Source organism: Chrysemys picta, chromosome 2 (genome assembly GCF_011386835.1).
Source record: "Chrysemys picta bellii isolate R12L10 chromosome 2, ASM1138683v2, whole genome shotgun sequence".
NCBI classification, from domain to species: domain Eukaryota; kingdom Metazoa; phylum Chordata; order Testudines; family Emydidae; genus Chrysemys; species Chrysemys picta.
In genome coordinates this window covers 158,866,976-158,892,138 of record NC_088792.1, presented here as the reverse complement: position 1 = coordinate 158,892,138, position 25,163 = coordinate 158,866,976, and the positions used below count along the sequence as shown (strand labels likewise).

The following is a 25,163-nucleotide window of genomic DNA, read 5'->3' as shown; positions in this document are numbered from 1 at the left end:
GCCATGGCCATATCGACGGGCCAGATACTCCAGCCTGAAGGGCAGCACTAGCCCCTCGGAGCTGGATGACTTTGGCCTCAGAACCCCTGTGGCTGCAGCTCTTGGGTGCTAAGAGGCCCATGTGCCCAGAGACAAGTGTCCTCAGAGACTCTCGACTGACACGGGCCCAGGGGCTTATCAGAAACCCGGCTCTGAAGGGCTCCAGGGAAACAGGTTCACAAACAAAAATGAAGTGAGCACTTGGCTTGTGGCCAGAAGGGCCTGGGGAACTCCAGCATACCCTCCCCTTGCTCTCCGCCCCTCCACTATCTCAGAGTCCCCTATATAAGCCCCTCTCCAGCCACGGAGCCTCCAGGGGCTGTTTTATCGCTGGAGAAGCACTACAGGGACAGCCAGGGTCTGCAGAACAAGAAACAAGATGGATGTTAGCAGCAAGGAGGCTCTGATAGAGGCCCCTCCGGTATGGCAATGAACAGAGAATAGATATTTCTGTTCTGTGTTTGTACAGCACCTAGCACAATAGGGTCCTGGGCCATGACTGGGGCTCCTCAGTGCTACAGGAATACATATAATAAAGGGACGGGGGGTCCTGTCCCTCCAGCATACCCACATCAGCTCTTCTTGCTGTTACTGTTCTTTTCTGTTCCCACAGGACTACACTCCCGTCCCCAGGATCCCCTGCCTCTCCCCTCACCTCAAGAGACTCTTGATCATCATGGTGGTGGTTGTGATCATAGTCTTGGTTGTGCTGGGTTTCCTCCTGATGGGACTGCACATATCCGAGAAGCACACGGAAACGGTAAGTACAGCGTTAAAAACCCAGGGGCAGTGGTTCAGGGGGGCAAGTCCAGCCGTTTGCCAGTGCAGAGGGGACAGGGGCATGTTGAGGCTGCGGCAGCCATGCCCAGGAGCACAGGGAAGCAGATGCAGCCAGGCAAAGTGGGCTGCTACAGCATGGGGCTGGTGCAGCCACACCCAGCTGCAAAGGGAACTCAAGAAGACGGGGAAATGCACCTGTGCACCAGTGCTAAGAGGCAGGAACAGCCAGGTAAAGAGGCTGCTCCAGTACACAAGGGCAGCAGGAACAAGTGGAGCTGTGGACAAGCACAGAGGACAGCTGGAACCACAGACAGCTGCAGAGGAGACTGGGACACTAGAGGAATAGTGCTCTATTATCAGGGCCAGCAAAGAAGCGAAAGACTTCAGCAAAGTTTCAGTGGGTACCTTGAAACGGGAAGCTACTGCAGCCCGGGGTTCTGATTTACTAATGTCTCTGCCTGCACTGAGTCAGCAGGGACGAAGGGAGTGCTGCCGGGAAAGAGGGCACTTCTTCAGGGTATAGGCAATGAATGGTTGATGCATCACATCTTCTGCTTTGACCCACCCAGCCCCCCGCACTGGGCACGCCTCACTCTGTGGCTTTCCTTGCCTTCTAGGTTTTGCGAATGACTATCCAGGGCCTGGATGGGGAAGGGTCCCTGCAGCAGCTCTCCATGAGTGGGAAAGAAAGGACAGGGACTTTCCACATCAAGGCAGGGATCAATTCTTCAGCCACTGTCGTGTACGACTACCACCACGTAAGTAGGGCACGCTCGTTTCACTAGGCTCGGGGGAGCCTCTTCCAAACAGGGGGCCACCTAGGCAAAGCTGGCTGGAGCTACAGGGAACATTCATTGCTATACCCATAGCTCAGACTGGGTGAGACCTGGCCGGTCCGACTAGAGCAGGTTAGAATCCCTGGAGTCTCTACCACTTTCTTGATTAGAGGTAGAGGAGCCAGTGATTTCAGCCTGGCCCATATAACTGTCGCAGATGCAGGCTGAGCCAAGCCAGTGTATGTACCCTAGAGACAAGCTTGAACCAAAACCCCAGATCTGAATACACCCAAGATTTGGGGTGTTCAAAATCCTACCCTCAGACCTGGATTGTGTGGCTTGGGCCCAGCATTATGCAGATGTCACACCTGGCTGTGAACTGACCACACTCTGACATCACTTCCTGGCTGCTAGTAAGCAAAGAAAAGTAGGTCCCAGGGGAAATAAAGAGAGAGAAAAACACTCAAGTGTTAATGCAAGCAATAAAAAGTGAGTGACTAAGCAGTGAAGGGAGATGGATGGGCACTGTCCTCATTGGTCAATGTGAGAGGGAAGGTGGTGGGGGAGGGTGCAGGGGAGACAAGCAAAATAAAAAGGCGGGTTTGAGTTTGCAAAGCCTGTGTTTTGATCTTGCAAAACCAAGCCCAAGGAGGTTTGGATCCAGTTCCTATCTACACAACCCCCACATTTTGGAGAGCGCTTGCAGACACGGCACCAATCCTGGCCCATCTCGAGCTGATGGCTTTACAGTCTCAAAGGGAAAGGCCGTGGGGGGTATAGGAGGCTCCGGGGCTGAGCACCATGTTCAGCAGACAAGAGGAGGATGGAGAGGGGGTGACAATGGTGGAAAAGAAGGGGCTGTGCAGTTTGAGAGGGTGATTCGGCTCCAGTGAATACAACCTGGGGAGCTGCCAGGATGGGAAGCCAGGGCTAAAAGTCACCCTGTGCTCTGTCAAACAGCTGCTGATCTGCTACAAATCCTGGCAAGGCCGAGCCTGCTACATCACCAAGATGGACAAGGAGAACATTCAGGGCCTGGATACCATTGCCAAGGTGTTCCAGCATCTCCAGGTGAGCAGCTCGGAATGCACACTCAGTGTGAGCCGTGCCGGGTACAGAGGCGGGCACAGGAGTGCCGGGAGAAAGGGCACTTGGGATTGAGAAACTTGTGAAAGATTAAAACACTGCAGAGGCTTGAGGCTGCTCTCTGAGTCCCTGGGAGACAGCTGGCTGCAGTCAGAGTGCACCAGCCTGGGTGTACGCAGTTTGAGCTCCCACTGAAGTCAGTAGGTGCTGCACCCTCCTTTGTGAGGCCTGAATTTGGGTCTCAGAGCCAAACTTATAAACAAAGCAACCGGTAAGTATTTGCCTGCACAGAGCAGGTAGAGGCTACAGTTACTGTGTGCCACTGTGTGCATTGTTAATTCTCCACAGTGGGCATTTGCAGGATCACCACCTCCCCATCCTGGGGAAAATGGGCTCAGGCCAGAACAGGAGCAATCGCTCCATGTCTCAAGCACAGTATTCAATGCATACAACCACAAGGGGGTGCAAAGAATGAACTGCCCTTATCAAATGGCTTTCAGCGAAGGCTCTCCAAAGGCTTTGTGACTGGTAATTGAATCACATGCACACAGAGTGAGGTGCAGCGCAAGTCAGCAGTGTACTCCTTTTACTCGGGGTACAGTGGAGGCACAGGAAGAGAAGGTGACCTCCCCAAAGTCGCCTGCCTAGGCAGTGGCAGAACTGGGCACAGAACCCAGGAGTCCTCACCCCAAACCCCCACGCTCTCGCTGCTAGAAGATACTGCCTCTCTTGTACCATCTCGATCAATGTATTGGCAAGGTGGGATAATCTAATATTTGGGCAAGGAGAGCATTGCTAGTGCAGGAGAGTAGTGGTGGGTGGGTTGGACGTCCTCATACAGCACAGGATGCTCCCACAGCTATTCTGAAGCACTGAGAGCTTAGTTTCCAGAGCAGGAAAAAAACGACGACGTGAGCACATACAGTTACGATTAGCACCTGATGGTGTCCAAAGATTGTAAACTCCTAGGCCCCCAGCCCGGGCTATAAATTATAGTTCCTGTAATGGTGTGTGAGTAGGGTGACCAAATAGCAAGTGTGAAAAATCGGGATAAGGGTGGGGGGTAATAGGCATCTATATAAGAAAAAGCACCGAATATCAGGACTGTCCCTATAAAATCAGGAAAAAGAAGAACAGGAGGACTTGTGGCACCTTAGAGACTAACAAATTTATTAGAGCATAAGCTTTCGTGGACTACAGCCCACTTCTTCGGATGCATATAGAATGGAACATATATTGAGGAGATATATATACACACATACAGAGAGCATAAACAGGTGGGAGTTGTCTTACCACCTCTGAGAGGCCAATTAATTAAGAGAAAAAAAACTTTTGAAGTGATAATCAAGCTAGCCGAGTACAGACAGACAGTTAGATAACAAGTGTGAGAATACTTACAAGGGGAGATAGATTTAATGTTTGTAATGGCTCAACCATTCCCAGTCCTTATTTAAACCGGAGTTGATTGTGTCTAGTTTGCATATCAATTCTAGCTCAGCAGTTTCTCGTTGGAGTCTGTTTTTGAAGTTTTTCTGTTGTAATATAGCCACCCGCAGGTCTGTCACTGAATGACCAGACAGGTTAAAGTGTTCTCCCACTGGTTTTTGAGTATTTTGATTCCTGATGTCAGATTTGTGTCCATTAATTCTTTTGCGTAGAGACTGTCCGGTTTGGCCAATGTACATGGCAGAGGGGCATTGCTGGCACATGATGGCATATATCACATTGGTAGATGTGCAGGTGAACGAGCCCCTGATGGTATGGCTGATGTGATTAGGTCCTATGATGATGTCACTGGAATAGATATGTGGACAGAGTTGACATCGGGGTTTGTTACAAGGATAGGTTCCTGGGTTAGTGGTTTTGTTCAGTGATGTGTGGTTGCTGGTGAGTATTTGCTTTAGGTTGGGGACACAATCAACTCCGGTTTAAATAAGGACTGGGAATGGTTGAGCCATTACAAACATTAAATCTATCTCCCCTTGTAAGTATTCTCACACTTGTTATCTAACTGTCTGTCTGTACTCGGCTAGCTTGATTATCACTTCAAAAGTTTTTTTTCTCTTAATTAATTGGCCTCTCAGAGGTGGTAAGACAACTCCCACCTGTTTATGCTCTCTGTATGTGTGTATATATATCTCCTCAATATATGTTCCATTCTATATGCATCCGAAGAAGTGGGCTGTAGTCCACGAAAGCTTATGCTCTAATAAATTTGTTAGTCTCTAAGGTGCCACAAGTCCTCCTGTTCTTCTTTTTGCGGATACAGACTAACACGGCTGCTACTCTGAAACCTTATAAAATCAGGACATCTGGTCACCCTATGTGTGGGGGTGGTGCATATCTAATTCTATTATTTCCTGTCCTAGCTCGAACAGGGTGAAGAGATGGAGGAGGTGGGGTTCCCTGTGCCCCAGGCCAATCGCTCCATTCTGGGCACTACAATTAACATCCTCTGCAGCAACGTTCCCATCTACTGGGCTTAGCAAGGGCTCAGGTGGGTGAGCAGCAGAGCAGCTGGGTATTGGAAGGGGAGCTGGGTTTACTCAGTGACTGAACAATCAGAACTGCCTACAGCAACTCACACACACATTCTCACACACACAGTTGCAAAAGCCCTTTGCCAGAGGATCCCCCCCCCACCCGCCCCCGCCACGCACACAGAGTTGCAAAAGCAACAAGCCCGCCCTTTGCCATAGACCAATCAAATCCCTTCCCAACCACCAGGCTCCGGACAAGCAGGATGCAGAAGAAATGTCTCCATCCGGCTGGTAAAAAGACAAGACTTCCACCCGCTCTGCGCAGAGAAACCAGAATGCAACAGTCAGCAGGAGGCCATTGCAGCCTCTCATTGACTCGTTAGCAGCATCGCTGCAGAGTTTTACGTGGCACGGGTGGAATCAGGCTTGAGAACCCAAGGGATTGTGTGTGCACGTGGGGGATGGCCTCCTCTTGGCCCTTTCACTTGCAGCCTTGGCTGGGAAGCACTTGCTCTGCAGCCTGGGTTGGGAGGTGTATAAAATATAACAAAAGCCAAAGGGTAGCTTTGGGGTTCAGGCACTGGGTTGGAACTCAGGAGAGCTGGGGTCACTTTCCTGCTCTGCCATAGATCTCCTGTGTGACCCTTGACAAGTCACATGGGGCCAGGTTTTTAAAGGTGTTTAAGCCTCTAACTCTCATTGAAATCCCTTAAAAATCTGGCCCTTACTCTCTCTCTCTCTGCCTCAGTTCTCCCATCTGTGAAAGGGGGATAATGACACTTCTTCTGGCTGTCCTATCCATTTAGACTGTGAGCTCTTTGGGGCACAGACCTCAGCAAGTGTATGTATAGCACCTAGCACAATGCAGCACCCGAGCTCAATTGGGACCTTGGGCACTACCATAGTGCAAATAATAAATAGTGAGATGGAAAACAAACAAGGTTACCTGGCCACAGGTGGCTTTCTCTGTATGGATTTCTTAGGGCTGCGGCTATTGTAGCTCAAATGTCTCATGCTCCACCATTTATCTTACAGGTCCCCGTGCAGTCTGAGCTCCGCATCCCTGCAGTCACTTCCCAGTGAGATGGGCGTGGCGCCCTTGTATCCACAGCGCTGGGGCTTCTCTCTTACAATGATGACGACGTTCCATGTGCAATCACCGCACAGCTGGGCCTAAGCTCGGCCCGTGGGCCGGCGGGTGGGTGGCTGCATGATCTCCAGCCATTGCAAAGCTTTTGTTCTGTTGCCACACAAAGCAGCTGGGAATTTTCAGGTGGCGCTTGCAATAAAACGAGAGTTTTGTATATGAGTTTGTGCTTCTGTCTGAAGAGTAAAATCTCCATAGAACCAACATGCTGCTTCCTTTATTCTCTTCTTAGAGAGATTTGTCTTTTCTCTGCTGGATCCTGCCGTATGGTATTGATTAAATCAAAACTGCTCAGGGCCTTGATTATACCCAGGGCCAGAACATGTGAACGGGTGCTCACCCAATAGGATTGAAAGGTTGGTAAATTCACACATGTTGAGAGGCAGTGATGTCTAGTGGATAGAACACTGGACTGGGAGTCAGGAGGTCTGGCTTCTATTCCCAGCTCTGCTATTGACCTGCTATCTGACTGTGGGCAAGTGACTGCCAGTGCACTTCCGACAAAGGCTAAAGTAGGACATCAGTAGTGCCCTTGCGCTGGCCCCTCTGCACAAGCTGAATGTTCCTTGCCGTGTGTGATCACTCAGCAGATTTCAGTGCAGCTGGGACACAGATAACGCATCTGGTTATTACATCGATCCTGGAGCTGGATTTGTAAACAGGCTGGGTGATTATATGATCAATAATAACCCGGGCAGAGATTTGCAACATTACCTTTGGGATTTAGACACACAATTCCCCATGAAACAAATGGAAAACCCCAGCCCTGCTGTTATCTTCAATTAGGGGTGAGATAATCTCATACTGCAGGGGCTAATCAGCTTCCTGCAGGGGAGAAGGAAGAAATGCAAATATGTGTACACACACACACACACAATTGCAAATTTGGTCAGGTGACCTATGGAGGGGTTGCTTCGTCTGTAGCATCCACCACTGGCCACTGTCAGAAACAAGACACTGGCCTTGGCGGGCCTGTGGACAGATCCACTCAGGTGACTCCTGTGTTATTGTACTTCTAGCCTCTCTCTGTTGCATCAGACTCTTTATGCAGCATCAAGGGGGCCTGGTGCTGGTACTGGACACTCAGGTTGCAGAGTTGGGAAGATGGGGATCATCAGGTGGCCCAGCAGCTGCCACAACCACAAAACAAAAACTGAGCAAGCTGAGAGAGTTGTGAACAGGATGGGTCACAATGCACAGGAAGCTCTCCCTAGCTCGTGGCTTGTCCTTGAGGCCTTCACAGCACAGCCAGGTGAACCCATGTCCTCCCCTGCAGACAGCTCCACCGGTTCCCCATTCATTACAGAATCCAGTTTAAAATGATTCATCTCACCATGCTTTCCAATCCCTCTAGGAGGTGGAGGGATGTCAGTGTGCATCTGTACAGGAGGGTGTTGGTGATATGTGTCTGTAGCTGAGCGCATATGTCCCAGTGTATGTGTGTGTTTCCACACAGGACTCTGTGTCTGCGTGTTTGTAGAGGTGTGTTGGTATGTGCGTCTGTGCACGTGGGTGTGGGTGTGCATAAGTGAGTGTGCTGGCATGCATATATGTATGGGGTGTTATAGTGTGTGCATGCATAGCAGTATGTGTGTGTGTGTCACATTGTCAGCGTGCACATACACTACTACAGCACGATTGTGGATGGATTGTGCTGACTCTGCTCATCTGTGTATCAGTATAATGGTCTCACCCTCTAGCCCTGGAAAGGGAACACAAGAACAACTGGCAGGGGACAGAGATTCCCCTTAGCTATCCAACCTAAAGCACAACCTTGGATCTGAACATCCCCGAGCTCTGGGAAAGTTAAGATCCCACACTGCAGCGTGGTACCATCTCCTTTAGGAAACAAGTGATGAAACAAGAAAGGCACATTTTTCATGTGATATCCTCCTTGAAACTTTGAAACCAATTAAAACTCGCTGCTGTAACATCTTAGGGAGACAGACCGAGATTGAACACCAGCAGTGTAGGGTTAAACTGTCAGGCAGGGCCAACTTCCCTTAAAACTGGCAGATACCATTATAGGAAGAGGGGTCTAAGCCCTGGATTTCTTACAACGCACTTGGCTAGGCTGACAATGACCTGCCAGTTAAACAAAAGAGCTCACTGGCCAGTGCCAAGTGAAACAAACCTGGAAAACAGAAAACGGCCCTTCGACCCCTGGCAATAGGAAGCAGGTTGGAAGTTGTAACTAGACAAATTCAGACTGGAAATAAGGGGTACGGTTTTACCCGTGAGAGTAACTAACCATTGGAACAATTTACCCAGGGTCGTGATGGATTCTCCATCACTGGCAATTTTTAAATCGAGATGGGATGTTTTCCTAAAAGATCTGATCTAGGAATTCTGCGGACGTTCTGTGGCCTGTGTTATACAGTGGGTCAACTAGATTATCATAATGGTCCCTTCCGGCCTGGGAATCTATGAATCACTCACTCAGCTGCCAGAGAAGTAGGACACCATCCTCTTTGTTGATGCCTGTGCTGGGAAATCTGGGCCGAGTGGAATCAGCATCCCAGCCCCAGTCCCCCGTGTGTCAGTGTGTTGCAATGCCAAGCCATTGAGATGTCAACAAGCCCCGGCTCAGCTCCATTATTTGATGTCCCTGGTCTGCCTGTTACCCAACATCAGCCTTCGCACAGGTGACGTAATGAGGCAGAAGATCAAGAATATGTTCCCACTGCAATTGAGGAGCGGGGCGGGTGTGGGGAGAAGAGAATGTCTGGGATGGGCTTCATGCAGCAAATGGAGCGGATGAGGATTCTAAGGACTCTCTCCAGGATAAAGAATGTTTGAGGGTAAATGGCCCTGAGAGCTACTTGATTCTCTCTCCCTCCCTCCCTCAAACATCACTAAGAAAACACATTGCACAGAGCAAGGAAAATGCAGAGACCTTCCCATTGACAGTTGGCAGGCACTCACAGTCTGCAGAAGCCAGAGCCAGGGCTGTCAGGAGTCAGACAGCAAATCCGCAGGCTCCTCCAAGCCCTTGAGCAGGGAGGCTGGGGAGCTCCTGGCTCTTACGGGTTGAGGAATGTGCAACCGTTTCTTTCTCAAGGTCTGTGCTGGCAGCTGTGGGTTCAGGGACAGTGGAAGAAGAGGAGAAAGCTCAAGGCCAACTGTTGGAATGCCTGCAAGAGATCAGCTCTTAGATAAAGAGCAGCTGGGCCCAGGCGAGACCAAAGTGATGCTGGTCAGAAAGGGGAAACGCTTTGGAGAACTGGTCGAGGCAGTGTCTCCACCTTCCATTGAAGGCTCCATTCATCAGAGAGATGTGACCCCTGGAACTGTTGGACTCCTTGCTAAGCTTGGAAGATTGGGTATCATGAGTATCTACCAATGCCTTCCTTTCTCCTCCAGCTCACTAGGAAACTTCCTCCCACTGAGGACCTGTCCACAGTGATCTCTGAATTCATCCCTTCCCAGCTGGATCATTGTAACTCAATGTATCTGAATGTGAACATGATGCACAGGTTCCAGCTAGCACAGAATGCAGCTGCCCCCTTCTCTTTGGCTCAGGCTGCCGTGAGCACATCAGGCCTGTGTTCAAGTCCCTCCACTGGTCCCAGTCAGCTTCCAATCCCAGTTTAAGGCCTTGCTCTTAATTTTAAAAACAATGAATGGCTCAAGCCCCAGCTACATCAATGACTGATTTTTGATCTATGAACCACCACGGTAGCTGGGCTCCACTGCGGCAATTCAGATCTCAAAGCCCAGGACGAAGCCCTTGAGAGCTGGAGATAAAGCATTCTCTGTCGAAGGGATATGACTATGACACAAAGTCCCAAAGCAAATCAAACAAATCCAGAAAGTCTGATCGTCTGTAGGAAACGCTGCCAAACCTTCCCCTTTGAAAAGGCCTCTTCACCAAACAACAGACACCCTAAAATCCAAAACCTGACCACCTCCTCTACCCCAAAACACCAATTCTGACCCCCCTCGGATCCCAAGCCCCAGCACTGACCCCCTCTTCTACCCAATAAAACACTACCACCTAAAAATCCTACCCTGGAACAAATCAACCCAAAACCCCAAAAGTCAATTGATAAAATTTTGAAAAACAAAATCCCTTCCCCAAACAGTTTTTTACCCTGAAAAAAGGAAGAAGTGCTAGAGACTCCATGAAATCAACCAGGGACTTCGCTAGTGCTATTGATTTTATGTGGAAGGCGCTCAGATACCAGTGATGTATGGCAGTATTGATACTCATAGATAGATAACTGGATTAGAACAGCAGGTAGGTCAAGGCCAGATGTGAGATCAGGGTTGGCTGTAGGCCAGCCGGAGTTAAAGGTGAAGGCTCAGATTTTTAAAGGTTGCAACATCTACCTGATTTAGGAGTCTGAATCTCATTTTCTAATGAAATTTAGGCATTTAGAAGTCAAAATTCCCTTGACAGTCAATGGGATTTTGGTTCCTAAGTGCCTAAATCACTTTTGAACATGATATTTAGGCTGCTAAATCAGTTAGGCACTGCACAGCAACACCTACATAACTTTACAAAACTGGGTCACAATCTTGGCCCCAAGGAAGTTAAGGGGAGTTTTGATTTCACCCTAGGAGTTTGGCATGTCTTAAGCACAGACCTCTAACGACTCATAGATCAGTTCACTCAGTGGGTGAATTTCACAATCATAGAATCATAGGACTGGAAAGGACCTCAAGAGGTCATCTAGTCCAGTCCCCTGCACTTATGACTATGCATCACCTAAGTCCCACTTCAGCAGGGGCATATGTGGGACCTTGCGCTGGTCCTCTTCCCAGGGGCAAGTTTTCCAAGGTACCTATGCTCCACATCTCTGTGCAGGTGCATCCCTGCAAGCTTCCCTTGCTAAAGGTCTCACTCCATTCAGAGCTTCCTTTCTTCACCCCCTCCCAGCTCCTGAGGTGTCCATGCTCCCACCTAGCCTACAGCAGGAAACTGCAGCCCTGGTAGCACAAGGATGCAGCAGTGTTAACCCCAGGAAGTTTCCATCTCTCCTGAAGTCGCTGCCTTGGAGAGATCGGGCAAGGTGGTGGTGTAAACACTTGTTGGAAATGACGGAGTTTTGCACAAGGCCCTTCCCCAAAGGCCCCTGGCTGCCCACACTCCGATAAGGGCCTGGGCACTCATGACTAGTGCTCTCGTGAAAGGCTTTTGATTTTCGGCTTTTGCTTTGAACATCTGAAGCACCATCAGGTGCCAGAGGGGCTCAGAGACTCGGGGCACTGAGCCAAGCCTGGCCATGGCCATATCGACGGGCCGGATACTCCAGCCTGAAGGGCAGCACTAGCCCCTCGGAGCTGGATGACTTTGGCCTCAGAACCCCTGTGGTTGCAGCTCTTGGGCGCTAAGAGGCCCATGTGCCCAGAGACAAGTGTCCTCGGAGACTCTCGACTGACACGGGCTCAGGAGGTTATCAGAAACCCAGCTCTGAAGGGCTCCAGGGAAACAGGTTCACAAACAAAAATGAAGTGAATTAGAAACTTGATTTGTAGCCAGAAGAAGCTGGGGAACTCCAGCATCCCTTCCCCCCTCACTTGCTCTTACCTCAGGTCCCCTATTTAAGTCTCTCTCTGCCCTACACACTGAGAGGACGTCCAAGTGGCACAGGAGAAGCAGCAAGATGGAAATCAGCATCGAGGAGGCTCTGATTGAGGACCCGCTGGTAAGCCTCAGCCTCATCCCCTCCTCCCCAGGCTGGGTTTTAGCAAAGGGCATGAAAAAGCTACCACATCCCCCGTAGCTCATACATTGCAGCTCCAATAGTTTCTAGTGCCCAGCTACGGTTATGAGTCAGCGGCGGATTCTATTCCTCCCAGCTTGCAGGGTGCGGGTTGGCGTGTGAACTTGTGTGTCTGTGTGTCTCTGTATGTGTGTATGCATGTCTCCAGGTGTGTCTCTGTACTTGCACCTGTCCATAATGATGTACAAGACATTTCACCTGCTTCCTTGGTTCCCCCAATGCCTGTTGAGCTGCCGTGCTCAGCTGGGTGCAGATCTGGCTGAGAGTCACCGACCGCACATTTCTGAAATGTAACCACTCTGGCAGCTGTTAAGGGTGCGTGAGAACTATCAAATGGTGAACCCCAGAGAGAGGAGGGGGTATGACCCTGCTGACTCAACCAGTGCTTCTCCCCAGAAAGCCGGGGCTATTGCCTGAGACTGCATGGGAGCTATTAGTGAGGTATCTTGCCTACAGAGTCAGCCACGGTGCTGGGATCTAACTCGCTACTTTAAAAAGCACTTGGAGACACTCTTAAGCATGGAAGATGCTACTTAAAACCATGGCCCGTCCCAGGCTCAAATCCTGTGCCTGTATTTCATTTCTCTCTGTCTCTCTCTCCCCAGTCCTGTCTCCTTCCCTCGCTCTCATCTTCACACCCCTTTCCTCTCCACCTCCTCCTGTTCCCTTTTGCTTTGCATTTCAGTCCCTCCTGCAGTGACCTCTCTCTGTGTTTGCTTGTGTCCCCAGCACTACAATGCTCTGGATTCAGAGATGGACCTCTGCCCCAGCTGCACTGACTGCTGCCCCAGCTGCCCCAGCTGCACTAACTGCTGCCCAGGCTGCCCCAGCTGCAAGTCCTGCTGCAGCTGCTGGAAACGTGTCTTCTGCTGCCTCCCTAAGCTACTCTGCCATCTGCCCAAGCTCCCTGGCTGCCCCCTGCACATCAAGAGAATCCTAATCATCGTGGTGGTCATTGTGCTGATAGTTGTGGTCGTCCTGGGAGCCCTGCTGCTGGGACTGCACGTGACCCAGGAACACACTGAGTCTGTAAGTAAGGGGGAGAAGGAGCAGTTGAGGCTGTGCACAGGTGCAAAGGAAAGTGTTAAAATCATGCCCAAATGCAGCAGTTTATAGATGAATAGGGGATAGCGGCAGCTAGGCACAGATGCAATGGGGATCCATGCAGCTGACCATAGTGCAGCCTTGTGTAGGTGCAAAGGGGACTTGTGCAAAGGGTACGGCCCTGCATAGGTGCCCAAGGGACAGCTGCAGCCCTGCAGAAGAGATCGTTGTCACCATGCCCAAGTCTAGCAATAGGCAGAGGAAGCGGGGACAGATGCACAGAGATGCAGAACAAAACTGGGGCAGTCATGCACGGGTGCAGAGAGAGCAGATGGAGTCCTATTGGGCGCAGAGGGGACTCAGGCAGTCATTCATTGGAGGAAACAGAATTGCCACAGAGGGGACAGATTGCATCCATGAATGAGCAAAGTCAAGGACCAAGCCAGAGGAAGATGTTGCAGTCACATTTAATTCCAAGAGGGCTGACTGAAATCCTGGCCCATTGGGACAGATCCTGTCTACCCTGCATCACCATACGTGTGGACAGCAGGGAAGAGATAGGGAGGCCTCGTTCTGTTGGGTTAGCAGGAGAACGTTTAGGAGAAACAAAATCAATCTTGAGAGTCTCTTCCCAATAAACTTACCCTTCCCATTCTGCGAGAGACTCTGGGGCCCTGGCCAGCCTTGAGGGAAGGAACAGGGTTGATTATTAGAAGCAACAGAGAAATGAAAAGCAGCTGCAAAATGTCCCTGGGCCCTATGAAATGGCTGAGTTTCAAATGGGTTAGAATGGAACAATGTTGCGCTTTTTGATGCAGGGAACCCATAGCAGAGATGATAGAGATCCCATCCCTTCCGTATCTTCCCACCCCCTGCTCTCCTTTCTGCTCACTCTTTAGGCTCTATGATTTCCTCCTAGGTTTTGCAAATGACCATTGAGGGGTTGGAAGGGGAAGAGTCTCAACTGCGGCTCTCCATGGACTGGGAAGAAGAGGTGGCGACTTTCCACATTGATGCAGGAACCCATGACCCGGGCACGGTGGTGTACGACTACAGTAATGTAAGCAGGGAGTGCTTGCTTGGCAGGGGTCGTGATTCAGAACGGACCCTTGCCATCAGGCCATGAGGCCGGGATCCTGTATTGAATCCTCCTGTCCAGGGAGCGAGGCTGTTTTTAACCCATGCATGGCCTGGGCATCCGAACACAAACGTGGCGATGCTGCATTAAAACAGAAGCACTCTGAGAGGCTATTAGGCACTGCTGGGTGCCAGCCCCTCCAGTCAAAATCAGAAGGGGTTCCAGCCTCAGTGGGGCGGCATCACGCCCCTGAATGGAGCAGGGGAGTCAGTCCCTGGGAGGAAAGCCCTTGGGTCGCTCAACAGACAGCACTCTGGACAAGCAAGGAGCAGCACGTGTTGGCACACGGGAATCCTGTCTTGGTCTCCTCTTCATCTGTCATGATGCAGGGTTGGTGGGTAGGGGAGGAAATGGGTGCTGCCAGAGATGCGGAAAACCCAGCTCCACAAAAGGAACATGACCAGAGAGGAAGAGCCAAGTGAGAGAGGGAGTGAATGGGGCTAGAGTTGGGGCTATGAGGGGAGAAGGATGGTGTGTTGTCTTCATTGGTCAATGTGGGATGGAAGATGGTGGAGGAGGGTGCAGGGGAGACAAGCAAAATAAGAAGGTGGATTTGGATTTGCAAAGCCTCAATTTTCATCTTGCTAAACCAATCCCCTAGGAGGTTTGGGCCCAGCTCCTATCTATCCAACCCCACACTTTGGATAGGGCTTGGAGTGATGGCACCGACCCTGGCCCATCTCAATCAGATGGCTTTAAGTCTCAAAAAGAAAGGCCAATGAAGGGTCTAGGAGGCTCCTGGACTCAGCATCATGAGGGGGATGGAACGGGGTGATGTTGCAGAAGCAGAAGTGGCTGTGCAGTAGGAGAGGGTGATTCAGCTCCGGTGAATAACGGGGAGCTGCAGTGATGGGAAACCAGGGCTTATAAATCACCATGTGCTCTGTCTGCAAACAGCTGCTGATCAGCTACAAATCCTGGCAAGGCCGAGCCTGCTACATCACCAAGATGGACAAGGAGAACATTCAGGGCCTGGATACCACTGCGAAGGCATTCCACCAGCATCTCCAGGTGAGCAGCCAGGAATGCACACTCAGTATGAACCATGCTGGATATAGAGGTAGGTGTAGGAATGCATGGGGGAAATGGCACTCATGCAATGCTGAATCTGAGGCCAACAGAAGAATGGGTGTGTGTGTGTGGAAGATAGTACATGGATAACAGAGATAAGAGGCTATTTAGACTCCAAATATCAAACCCTCCAAAGGATGGCGCGTCAGGGACACCTGGAGTTATGCACATGCATCAGCTGGACCAGCAAAAACAGCTACACATGCAAAATGGGCTAGTGTATGTCTAGTTGCTGGTGTGTGATTCCACAGTAGCCTCTGGAGTTGAATTGTTCCTCTATTTGGATCTTTTACATTCAACAGCTTTTGTGAGAATGATTTGCTCTCATAAAGCATGTGATGTATGAGGGCATGGAAAGGCTTTGCTAACACTGATTGACCCTCAGAGCCCTAAGGGGGGTTGATGGCAAAGAGAAATACTGATAAGTTAAGTGCCTCAGGGCACACAGTGAGTTAGTGGCAGAGACAAAAAGAGAACCCAGGAGTCCTGATTCCCAGTCCATTAGACCATACAGCCTCCAAGAAGTGGGAGCAGAACCCAGGAGTCCTGAATCTTTCATCATCTGCTATAATCACTAGCCTCCACAGCCTCCCATATTGATATTCAAATAATTCCATGTCCTATTAAAACAGGCTGGCCTGTATATCACCAGCCGGGGCAGCACTGCTAGAAATTTTTGTTGCTTCAGAAGCAGTGGCCATGTGGGAAGCCCTCCAGATGTGGAATCCATCCTCACAGGCGGAGTGAAGGTGCTGAAAATATAGTGGGCACTAGGAGAAAACTTAGTGTGTGTATCGTATTGCCATTAAGGATTTAAGATATATGAGAAGGTCAATAGCCTGTGTCTATTCCTGCTGCAAACAAGGGTGCAGGGTGTTTGGTGTGTGTGTTTAATTTTTATTATTTCCTGCTGTAGCTCAAGTCGCTCATCCCGACACCTGAGCAGGGTGAGGAGGAGGAGGAGGAGGAGGACAAAGGGTTTCCTATGCCTCTGGCTGATCGCTCCATCCTGGGCACTACAATTAACATCCTCTGCAGCGACGTTCCTATCTACTGGGCTTAGCAAGGCCTCAGGGAAGTGAGTAGCCGTGTGGATGGGTGTCAGAATGGGAGCCAATTGTGCTCAATGGCTGAACAATCAGAGTTACCTGCACTAACCACCCACTCCCCACACACACACACACACACACACACTACAGTAGAAGCATGTGTGACAGGCATGTTGGGAATGGGTCTTGCGGAGCAGGCACTGGGGGACATGGCCTATGTGCAGACACAGGAGTGAGTTCTTCACTGCCAGGCCGACGGTGGATAAAAGTCAATGATTTTTAAAAAAAATAATTTAAAAACAGATTTTTTTATTTAAATCAGATTTTTTTGATAAAATGCTTTTTGAGAAAAAACTATCTAAAGATAGTTTTAATTAAGATACATTATAGCTCAAAGATATCTCATCATGGAGTAGGGATTATAAATTCTAATTTGATAGTATGAGACAATATATTCAGGTAATGTTTAAGAAAAGTTTTGTAAATGAGTTCCAATAGTTCATGGATTGGGACCCAATCTTATGGGGTTCCAGGGGCTTCTGTATAGATTATTTAGGTTAATCCTTCTATCTACCCAATGGTAGGGCTACCATATGTCCGGATTTCCTTGGACATGTCCGGCTTTTTGGTCTATAAATAGCCGTCTGGGGGGGGATTTCTAAAAATCTAAAAATGTCCGGGATTTCCCCCTGGTCGGCTATTTACAGACAGAAAAGGCGCCGCTCGGCAGCCAAAGCCCCTTCCCAGCTCCCCCCATCCCCTGCAGCCCCTGCAGCCTTACCACGCCGTCCGGCCCTGCAGCTATCTTCCCGCTCCTCCCCTTCCCTGAACGCTCCGCCCACCTGCTCCTCCCCCTCCCCTGCTTCCCGCGAATTAGATCTTCGCGGGAAGTCTGAAAAGAAGCAGGGGCAGGCGGGCAGCAGCAGCAGGTAAGCTGGGGCGGGGGGGAGAGGAGAGCTCTGGGGAGGCGTGGCCCTGGCCGAGCGTCTCCCTCCGGCCCGGACCCAGTGGCTCCCGTTGGCCCCAGCGGCTCCGGCCCTGGCCCCGGCAGCTCCGGCTTGGGCCCCAGGGCGGCGGCCCCGGTTCTGGCCGAGCACGCCAGCCCGGCCCCAGCGGCTTTGGCCCGGCTCGGGCCCCAGGGCGGCGGCCCCGGTTCCGGCTGAGCGCACCAGCCCAGCCCTGGCCGAGCAGCGCCTGCCGCGCACCCCCGGCCCCAGCAGCTCCGGCCCAGCCCAGGCCCCAGGGTGGCAGTCCTGGTTCCGGCCGAGGGCACCGGCCCAGCCCCGGCTGAACACCTCCGGCCCGACTCCAAGCCCCGCGACACCGGCCGGAGCACAGCCCATAGGGTTACCATATTTCCTCATTAAAAAAAGAGGACACACCACGGGGCCCTGGCCCTGCCCCCGGCCCTGCCCCACCTCCGCCCCTTCCCCAAAGTCCCCGCCCCTACTCCACCCTCTCCCCTGAGCGCCTCGCATTCCCCCTCCTCCCTCCCAAGCGCGAAACACTGCCCGAGCGCTACCGTCTTCACGGTTTGCCGGGCAGCCTCCAGACCTTCAGACCCTGCTCCTGGCCGGGCGCTTCCCCAGCGCAGCCGGAGCCTGGGAGGGGAAGCACCCAGCTGGGGGCGCAGGGTCTGGACGTCTGGTGGCTGCCCGGCAAACCGTGAAGCCGGTAGTGCTCGGGCAGCTCGGCTCTTCAGCTATACAGAGCTGAGATGTCTGGGGGGAGCAGCAGCAGCCGCCGCGGGGGAATCCGCCTGCAGCTCACAGCCTGCTGGAGCCGCAAGATAAGCAGGGGACTGGGGCAGGGATGCCGGCAAAACTACTTTCCCGGACATGTTCGGCTTTTTGGCAATTCCCCCCGGACGGGGATTTGAGGACCAAAAAGCCAGACATTTCCAGGAAAAACCGGACGTATGGTAACCCTACCTAACTGCCCCCCAGGACTCCACCCCCTACCTAAGCCTCCCTGCTCCTTGTCCCCTGACTGCCCCCTCCTGAGACCTTCCCCCCATCCTAACTGGCCCCCTAGGACCCTATCCCCTACCTGTCCCCTGACTGCCCCAACCCTTATCCACCCCCCCACCCCCAGACAGACACCAGAGACTCCCATGCCCCATCCAACCACTCCCCACCCCCTGACAGCCCCCCCCCCCAGAACTCCCGACCTATCTAAACCCCTCTGCTCCCTGTCCCCTGACTGCCCCCTCTTGGGACGCCTGCTCCTAACTGCCCTCCAGAACCCCACCCCCTACCTAAGCCTCCCTGTTCCTTGTCCCCTAACTGCCCCCTCCTGAGTCCCCCCCACCCTAACTGCCCCCCTAGGACCGTACCCCCTACCTGTACCCTGACTGCCCAAAACCTTATTCACATCCCCAGACAGACCCCCCCCCCGAACTCCCGTCCCATCCAACCCTGCTCCCTGTCTCTTGACTGCCCCCTCCAGAACCTCCCCGCCCCTTCTCCGACCCCCTGGCCTCCTACCGTGCCACTCAGAACAGCGTGTCGGGCTCCACACGCAGCCCGACACGCTGCCACGCTCCCCCACGGAGCGCATAGCCCGGTTCCCGCCCTCGCAGAGTGCTGCGGAGCAGTGCACTGGGCAGGGGGAGGAGCTCCAGTCTGCCGGAGGCCCGTTGCGAATGGACAGCTGCAAATGCAGGGAGCGGGAGGGAGGGAGAGAGAGGAGGGGAGTGATCTCAGCTGCAGGGGAGAGGAGGGGGAAGCGGAGGAGGGGCTCCCTCTGGCTGCCGGAGCCCCATGCACGTGGCACCATCCGGCCGGCTGCCCTGTCAGCCGCACGCACTCTGCATGGGGGGAAGTTTGGACATGTACAATTTCCCCCCAACGCTATTTTTAACTGAGAAAAGCCGGACATGTCCGGGGGAATCCGGACGAATGGTAACCCTAGCAGCCCGATTCCTGGGCTCTTTAAAGCCGGCCCTGATCAGGGGACAGGGAGGGGGGTTGGATGGGTCTGGAGTTTGGGGGGGGGGGCTGTTAGGGGGGCAGGGGTGTGGAGAGGGGTCGAGGCAGGCAGGGAGCAGAGGGGGTTGGATGGGTCGGGAGTTCTGGGGGTCCTGTCAGGGGGTGGGGAGCAGTTGGATATGGTGTGGGAGTCCCGGGGGTCTGTCTGGGGGAAGGGGTGTGGATATGGGGCGGGAGTGTGGAGAGGGGACGAGGCAGGCGGGGAGCAGAGGAGGTTGGATGGGTCAGGAGTTCTGGGGGTCCTGTCAGGGGGTGGGGAGCAGTTGGATAGGGCATGGGAGTCCCGGGATCTGTCTGGGGGAAGGGGTGTGGATATGGGGTGGGAGTGTGGAGAGGGGACGAGGCAGGCAGGGAGCAGAGGAGGTTGGATGGGTCGAGAGTTCTGGGGGTCCTGTCAGGGGACGGGGAGCAGTTGGATAGGGCATGGGAGTCCCGGGGGTCTGTCTGGGGGCGGGGGTGTGAATATGGGGTGGGGGTGTGGATAAGGGTCGGGGCAGTCAGGGGACAGGTAGGGTCCTAGGGGGGCAGTTAGGGTGGGGGGTTCTCAGGAGGGGGCAGTCAGGGGACAAGAAGCAGGGCGGCTTAGATAGGGGGTGGGATCCTAGGGGGCAGTTAGTGGCAGGGGTCCCAGGAGGGGGCAGTCAGGGGACAAGGAGCGGGGGGGGTTGGAGGTTCTGAGGGGGGCAATCAGGGGGTGGGAAGTGGGAGGGAGTGGATGGGGCAGGGCAAGGCAGAGGTGAGGCTAGAGCGGGGCTCCTCCCCCCCCAGTGTCCTCTTTTTTGCTTGTGGAAATATGGTAACCCTACCCAATGGGACTCAATGCTCAGTAAAGAAGATATCATCAGAGATGCTTAGTTTTGCAGTTCTCAAACTGTGGATTTGTGTCTCCAGAGATAACATGCTTGTTAACAGCAAAAATGTTTTTAAATAAATAATATATAGAGGTGAGAAATAACAGACCTCAACCCTATTGTCCCTCTGCAAATTTGTGTACCCAGAGTCAATCCCTTACCTCTCTCTAAAAGTGCAAAGTTTCAAAAAGTTCAATGAATAGAAGATTGTTGGGGACGGAATAGATCTGGACAAGGAGAAGAAATCTGGAGATAAAGTGAGATGCGAGGGACATATGCTTGTTTTGTTAAACTATTATATGTTTGCTGTTGAAGAAAAATATCCAGAATACATAATGTTGTTGTTTTAGTTAAATAAAGCAATTTAAATGTCTGTCTGGTGATGTTCTCCTCCTAATACAGCATGGCAAGAAAATCCTCCAAATATTAATGATTAACCTGTTGAATTGGAGATAGTTCACCTCCCAATGACTTCATAAATATCTGCTTCAATTATCTTTGGTAAATGAAATAAACCAAACAATCATTCATTTTCTGATATAGCTGTAAAACTAATCTGAAAAGTTTTCAAAATAAATCACTGCTTAAAAATGTATAGTGTGTACCTTCTAAAAATGAAGTTGTGAAGAATATGTATTAAGGTTATAACAACCAACAAGAATGCACTTTTATGTAGAAATCCATGATTAAATAGAGTCTTCCTGACTAGTGATTTAAATCAAATCCACCCTGCCAATGAGAGTTTGAAAGGTGAGAAATAACAGACCTCAACCCTATTGTCCCTCTGCAAATTTGTGTACACAGAGTCAATCCCTTACCTCTCTCTAAAAGTGCAAAGTTTCAAAAAGTTCAATGAATAGAAGATTGTTGGGGGCGGAATAAATCTGGACAAGAAGAAGAAGTCTGGAGATAAATGTGAGAAAGGAAGGACAGGCAGTAGAAACAAAGGTGAAACTGTTTGAGCAGCATATTCCAGAAGTCTTGAGGTCTTTCTGAGTGTAGCCTTCATTGATTTGAGATCTACCATACCATTCTCTCACTAGAAGGGAAAACCTTTAATAGCAGCAGGCCATAAAAGAGACCCAGTTTGGGAATAAGAACCATTCAAGAAATATATGTTTGCTGATGATGTTTTAAAGAAAGTCATAGCAGTGAACTGGTGGAAGTCACTTAAGCACTTGGATTCAGAGACTGTTGAAGTGATAATCTCACTTTTAACAGCAGTAGCTTCTTCTGCTGGTGTGGAAAGAATATTTTCTTCCTTTGGACTAATTCATTCTAAACTGAGAAATTGTTTGGAACCTGAAAAAGCAGGAAAGCTTGTTTTTCTTTTCCAGATTATGAACAAACAGGAAAATGAAGGTGAAGATGACTGAGTTAGCTGCAGAAGCCAATATTTTAAGTTTCTCATGTTGACCTGGCTGACGTCGATTTAATTTTTGTTTTTTGTTTTTTCAAAGATTTCATTTAACTATTTTAGTTAAAAACAATTTTAACAAAAACAAACCTGATTTTAAAAATCTTGAATGTTTAACTTCATTCAAAAATTCATATGCTTGTTTTGTTAAAATATTGTATGTTTGCTGTTGAAGAAAAAAATCCAGAATACGTAACTTTGTTGTTTTAGTTAAATAAACAAATTTAAATGTCTGTCTGGTGATGTTCTCCTCCTAATATAGCATGGCAAGAAAATCCTCCAAATATTAATGATTAACCTGTTGAATTGGAGATAGTTCATCTCCCAATGACTTCATAAAGATCTGCTTCAGTTACCTTTGATAAACAAAATAACCAAACAATCATTCATTCTCTGATATAGCTGTAAAACTGATCTGAAAAGTTTTCAAAATAAATCACTGTTTAAAAATGTATAGTGTGTACCTTCTAAAAATGAAACCTACATCTATCTCTGAGTTGTGAAGAATATGTATTAAGGTTATAACAACCAACAAGAATGCACTTTTATGTAGAAATCCATGATTAAATCGAGTCTTTCTGACTAGTGATTTAAATCATGATTTAAATCAAATCCACCCTGCAGGCCGAGCTGAGGCCCTGCAGGAACAGCTGGCAAATGTTGCAGCCTTCAGAGGAGACTATCCATTCGGCTGGAACAGTCCTCCCTTAGGCCTACTGAGAGAGTCAGCAGGCAGCTTGCAAGGTTGCATGCCTGCTGCAAGGGGAGTGGATGCTTCACGCTCACCTTGAGACAAGGAGATACAAATCCCCAGCAGCCGCACTGGGTGATAGTGACAGCTTGGAGTCGGAGATGCTAGCAGGCCCTTTAGCACAGAGGGGAGTGACTGAGAGTCCATACTCTGCTGCTCTGGTAGAAGTTATTGCCTGTGTATGAGAATAAGAGGGCATTGGCAAAGGCAGCCAGGGCCATTAGCTGCCCAACTCTCCCATGAAACCAGTGGACACCTGACTCCCCTTTGTGCCTCTGGAAATCTCTCCCTAAAAGCAGAAATGAGGGAGGTAATGCTAGGGGCCGGCCGGGCCCAAGTGACACTTACAGCTCAGGATGTTCACAGGGATCATTTTTCACCCCCTGTGTGTTTGCTTTGCAGGATCCATCAAGGATGGAGCGTCTCCTGCCTGCCATTGCTTCCGAGGGGGTCCCAGCAGAATGGGAACACCACGTCCTCAGCCAGACCCCCAGCTGTGGCTTTGTTGACTCTGTACCTGTGGGTGATTATGGTGCAGCTGGCTCTGTGCAGAACTCTCTCGCTGGCCCCAGTTCAAGAAAGCACAACGCACATGGTTAAGTTCCTGTACCTTCGAGGGGACTCAAGTGGGTACTTAGATGCTTTCCTGAATAGGGCAGCTTTCCAGAATTGGGGGAACGCAGATGGAAGAGCTGTGCCAATGGGAAGAGGAGCCAGAGGAACCCTGCTATAAATAACAGCTGTACATAGGCTGATCTGTTTGCGTTGGATGCAGCGGGCATTTGCTAGGGACACTATAGAATGAGAAGATTGCTTGCCATTGTGGGTATTAGACTTCTTTTTAGAGAATAAAATCTACAATCCCTCACCAACCCCTCTTATTTCTTCTTCTGGGTAATGAGGTATTGTGTCTTCACTTTACATGACCTCACAGCCTAGTGAGCTAGCACAATGTGGCCAGAGTAATGACAGCAGGCACAACTCATCAGACTAAGGGCTTGTCTACATGGAGTGTTAATCCAAAATAGCTATTCCTGATTAACTCCAGCTGTGGATGCTCTTATTCCAGCATAAAAGTGCCTTAATCCAAATTAGTTTAATTCACTTTATGTGCCTTTAGGCAATTACAATGCACCTGGCTCTATATAGGAGTCACTTTGTGAACTAAATTAATTTGGACTTTGTTTAAAACTATGGTGTCATGTTGCTCTCCACTGCTAATTAGTGGAGCTTGTTAGAAAAAAACAATGGTCAGAATTTACTGTTTTGTTGAAATTGGAACATTCTACAGGACTGTGTCAATTCTGACAAAATCCCAACAGAAACCAAGCACGTTTCCAATGGACCTTTGCCTGCCAGGCAGGATTCCATCAGAAACCTGCCTGGCTCCTTGGCAGACCATCTGGCAGGATGCGGGGAACCCAGGCTCCCAGCTCCTCAGCTGCCTGCCTGGTGGGCTAATGGGAAGCCGGGAGCCTGGAAGTTGTGGGAACCCCAGCTCCCAGGCTCGTGACTCCTCGCCAGGCAGGGCTGTTAGGGTCTCTGGCTCCAGCACACCCCATCAGGTTGTATTACTGCAGATCTAGGGCTTCAAAGGCTCCCAGGTTCCCCAGTTCTGGGGCAGCCCACCAGGCTGTGTTAGAGCTCGGTGGAGATCAGTAATTCCATTTCACAGAGAATTTCAAATATGTTGGTTATCATTCCGAACCAGAATGAAATCTGATTTTGAAATAGCAAAATCCTCTGCAAAATAGAATTCCCATTCCCCAACCAGCTCTATATTAGCTGTCATGTTTCACGCCAGAGGTAAATGTATTTCAGGAACTGCTAACAAAAATACTAATTAATGCCAAATTCAATGACGGCTTCTGTCATCTGGACACCCGTCCACGAGGAACTGGACTAGGACCTTCTAACTCATTTCACAAAGGTCACCTGTCATTTTGATTTTTTGTCATCCAAGGGAGAAAAGCAAAATGTATTTGAGCCTGGTTGCAATACAAATGTAAATGGCTGTTATTTACCTTGGACCAAAAAACATCCTTTAAGAGGCCTTAACATGACTTAGATTGTGCAATATACAGTATGCACTGTGATAAGTGTCTATTTCCTTCTCCTTGTCAGGCTGTTACCTTGATCAACATACCCAGGAAAGGTGCAAAAGTAAATCAGGGCTGTGGAAGTGATCCCTTGGGTTAGGTTGGAAGGGAACAGAAGGGAATTCAGAGGATTGCCATTTGGACAGAATAAGAAATCAGGTCCTTCTAATATCATGCAATTTTAATACTGAAGGCTAGCATAATAAGTCATTCCATAAATCCATTATTAACTACCAGCAGGACAAATAAATTACACTATCAGCCCATTATCTATAGTTCAAGCTGAATTCTGCTTGGTAATATAACTGCAGAGTAGGTGACCTAAACGACAGGCATTCCGAGATAAGTTGAAGGAATTCAAAGCAGCACCTGTAGCTGTGTATTCAGCTTGCTGTTTTCTAACCCTATTTTCCACTTGAATGTGGAAAATAGGGTTAGAAATCTAAATATGTCCTCTGTAAACACTATTTCCCTGCTATGTATTGGGATTATTATGATATTTTGTATTATCACTAAAGGTGCACGCGCGCATGCACACACACACACACCTATATACTCTATTTCTTAGGGGGAATAAAGAACAGAATTTCCATGTAACTCTAATATGGTCTAAAATTAAAGGTATTGGATTATGACATTTTGTCTCTTGTAGATATAATTGTAAAACTGTAAGCTCTTTATTTCTGTGTACAATAAAACACATCCATACAATTAAA

General features: G+C 50.0%; 1 protein-coding gene across 1 annotated transcript; it reads left to right on the top strand.

Moving 5' to 3' along the window:
- The first annotated feature begins 315 nt into the window (after positions 1-315).
- On the top strand, positions 316-25,163 carry SFTPC (surfactant protein C). Its single transcript, XM_065582463.1, has 12 exons — positions 316-460; positions 653-799; positions 1,437-1,577; positions 2,556-2,666; positions 5,051-5,161; positions 9,672-9,747; positions 11,790-11,959; positions 12,767-13,066; positions 14,001-14,141; positions 15,117-15,230; positions 16,207-16,368; positions 22,751-25,163. The coding sequence occupies exons 1-11, from the start codon at positions 419-421 to the stop codon at positions 16,351-16,353; spliced, it is 1,500 nt and encodes a 499-aa protein (XP_065438535.1). The 5' UTR covers positions 316-418; the 3' UTR covers positions 16,354-16,368; positions 22,751-25,163.

Bases quoted from the DNA above. Each gene is read 5' to 3' on its own strand.
- SFTPC (XM_065582463.1), top strand. From the start codon at position 419: ATGGATGTTAGCAGCAAGGAGGCTCTGATAGAGGCCCCTCCG. The intron at 461-652 runs GTATGGCAATGA...CTGTTCCCACAG, and splicing joins CTCTGATAGAGGCCCCTCCG to GACTACACTCCCGTCCCCAG. The intron at 2,667-5,050 runs GTGAGCAGCTCG...TTCCTGTCCTAG, and splicing joins AGGTGTTCCAGCATCTCCAG to CTCGAACAGGGTGAAGAGAT.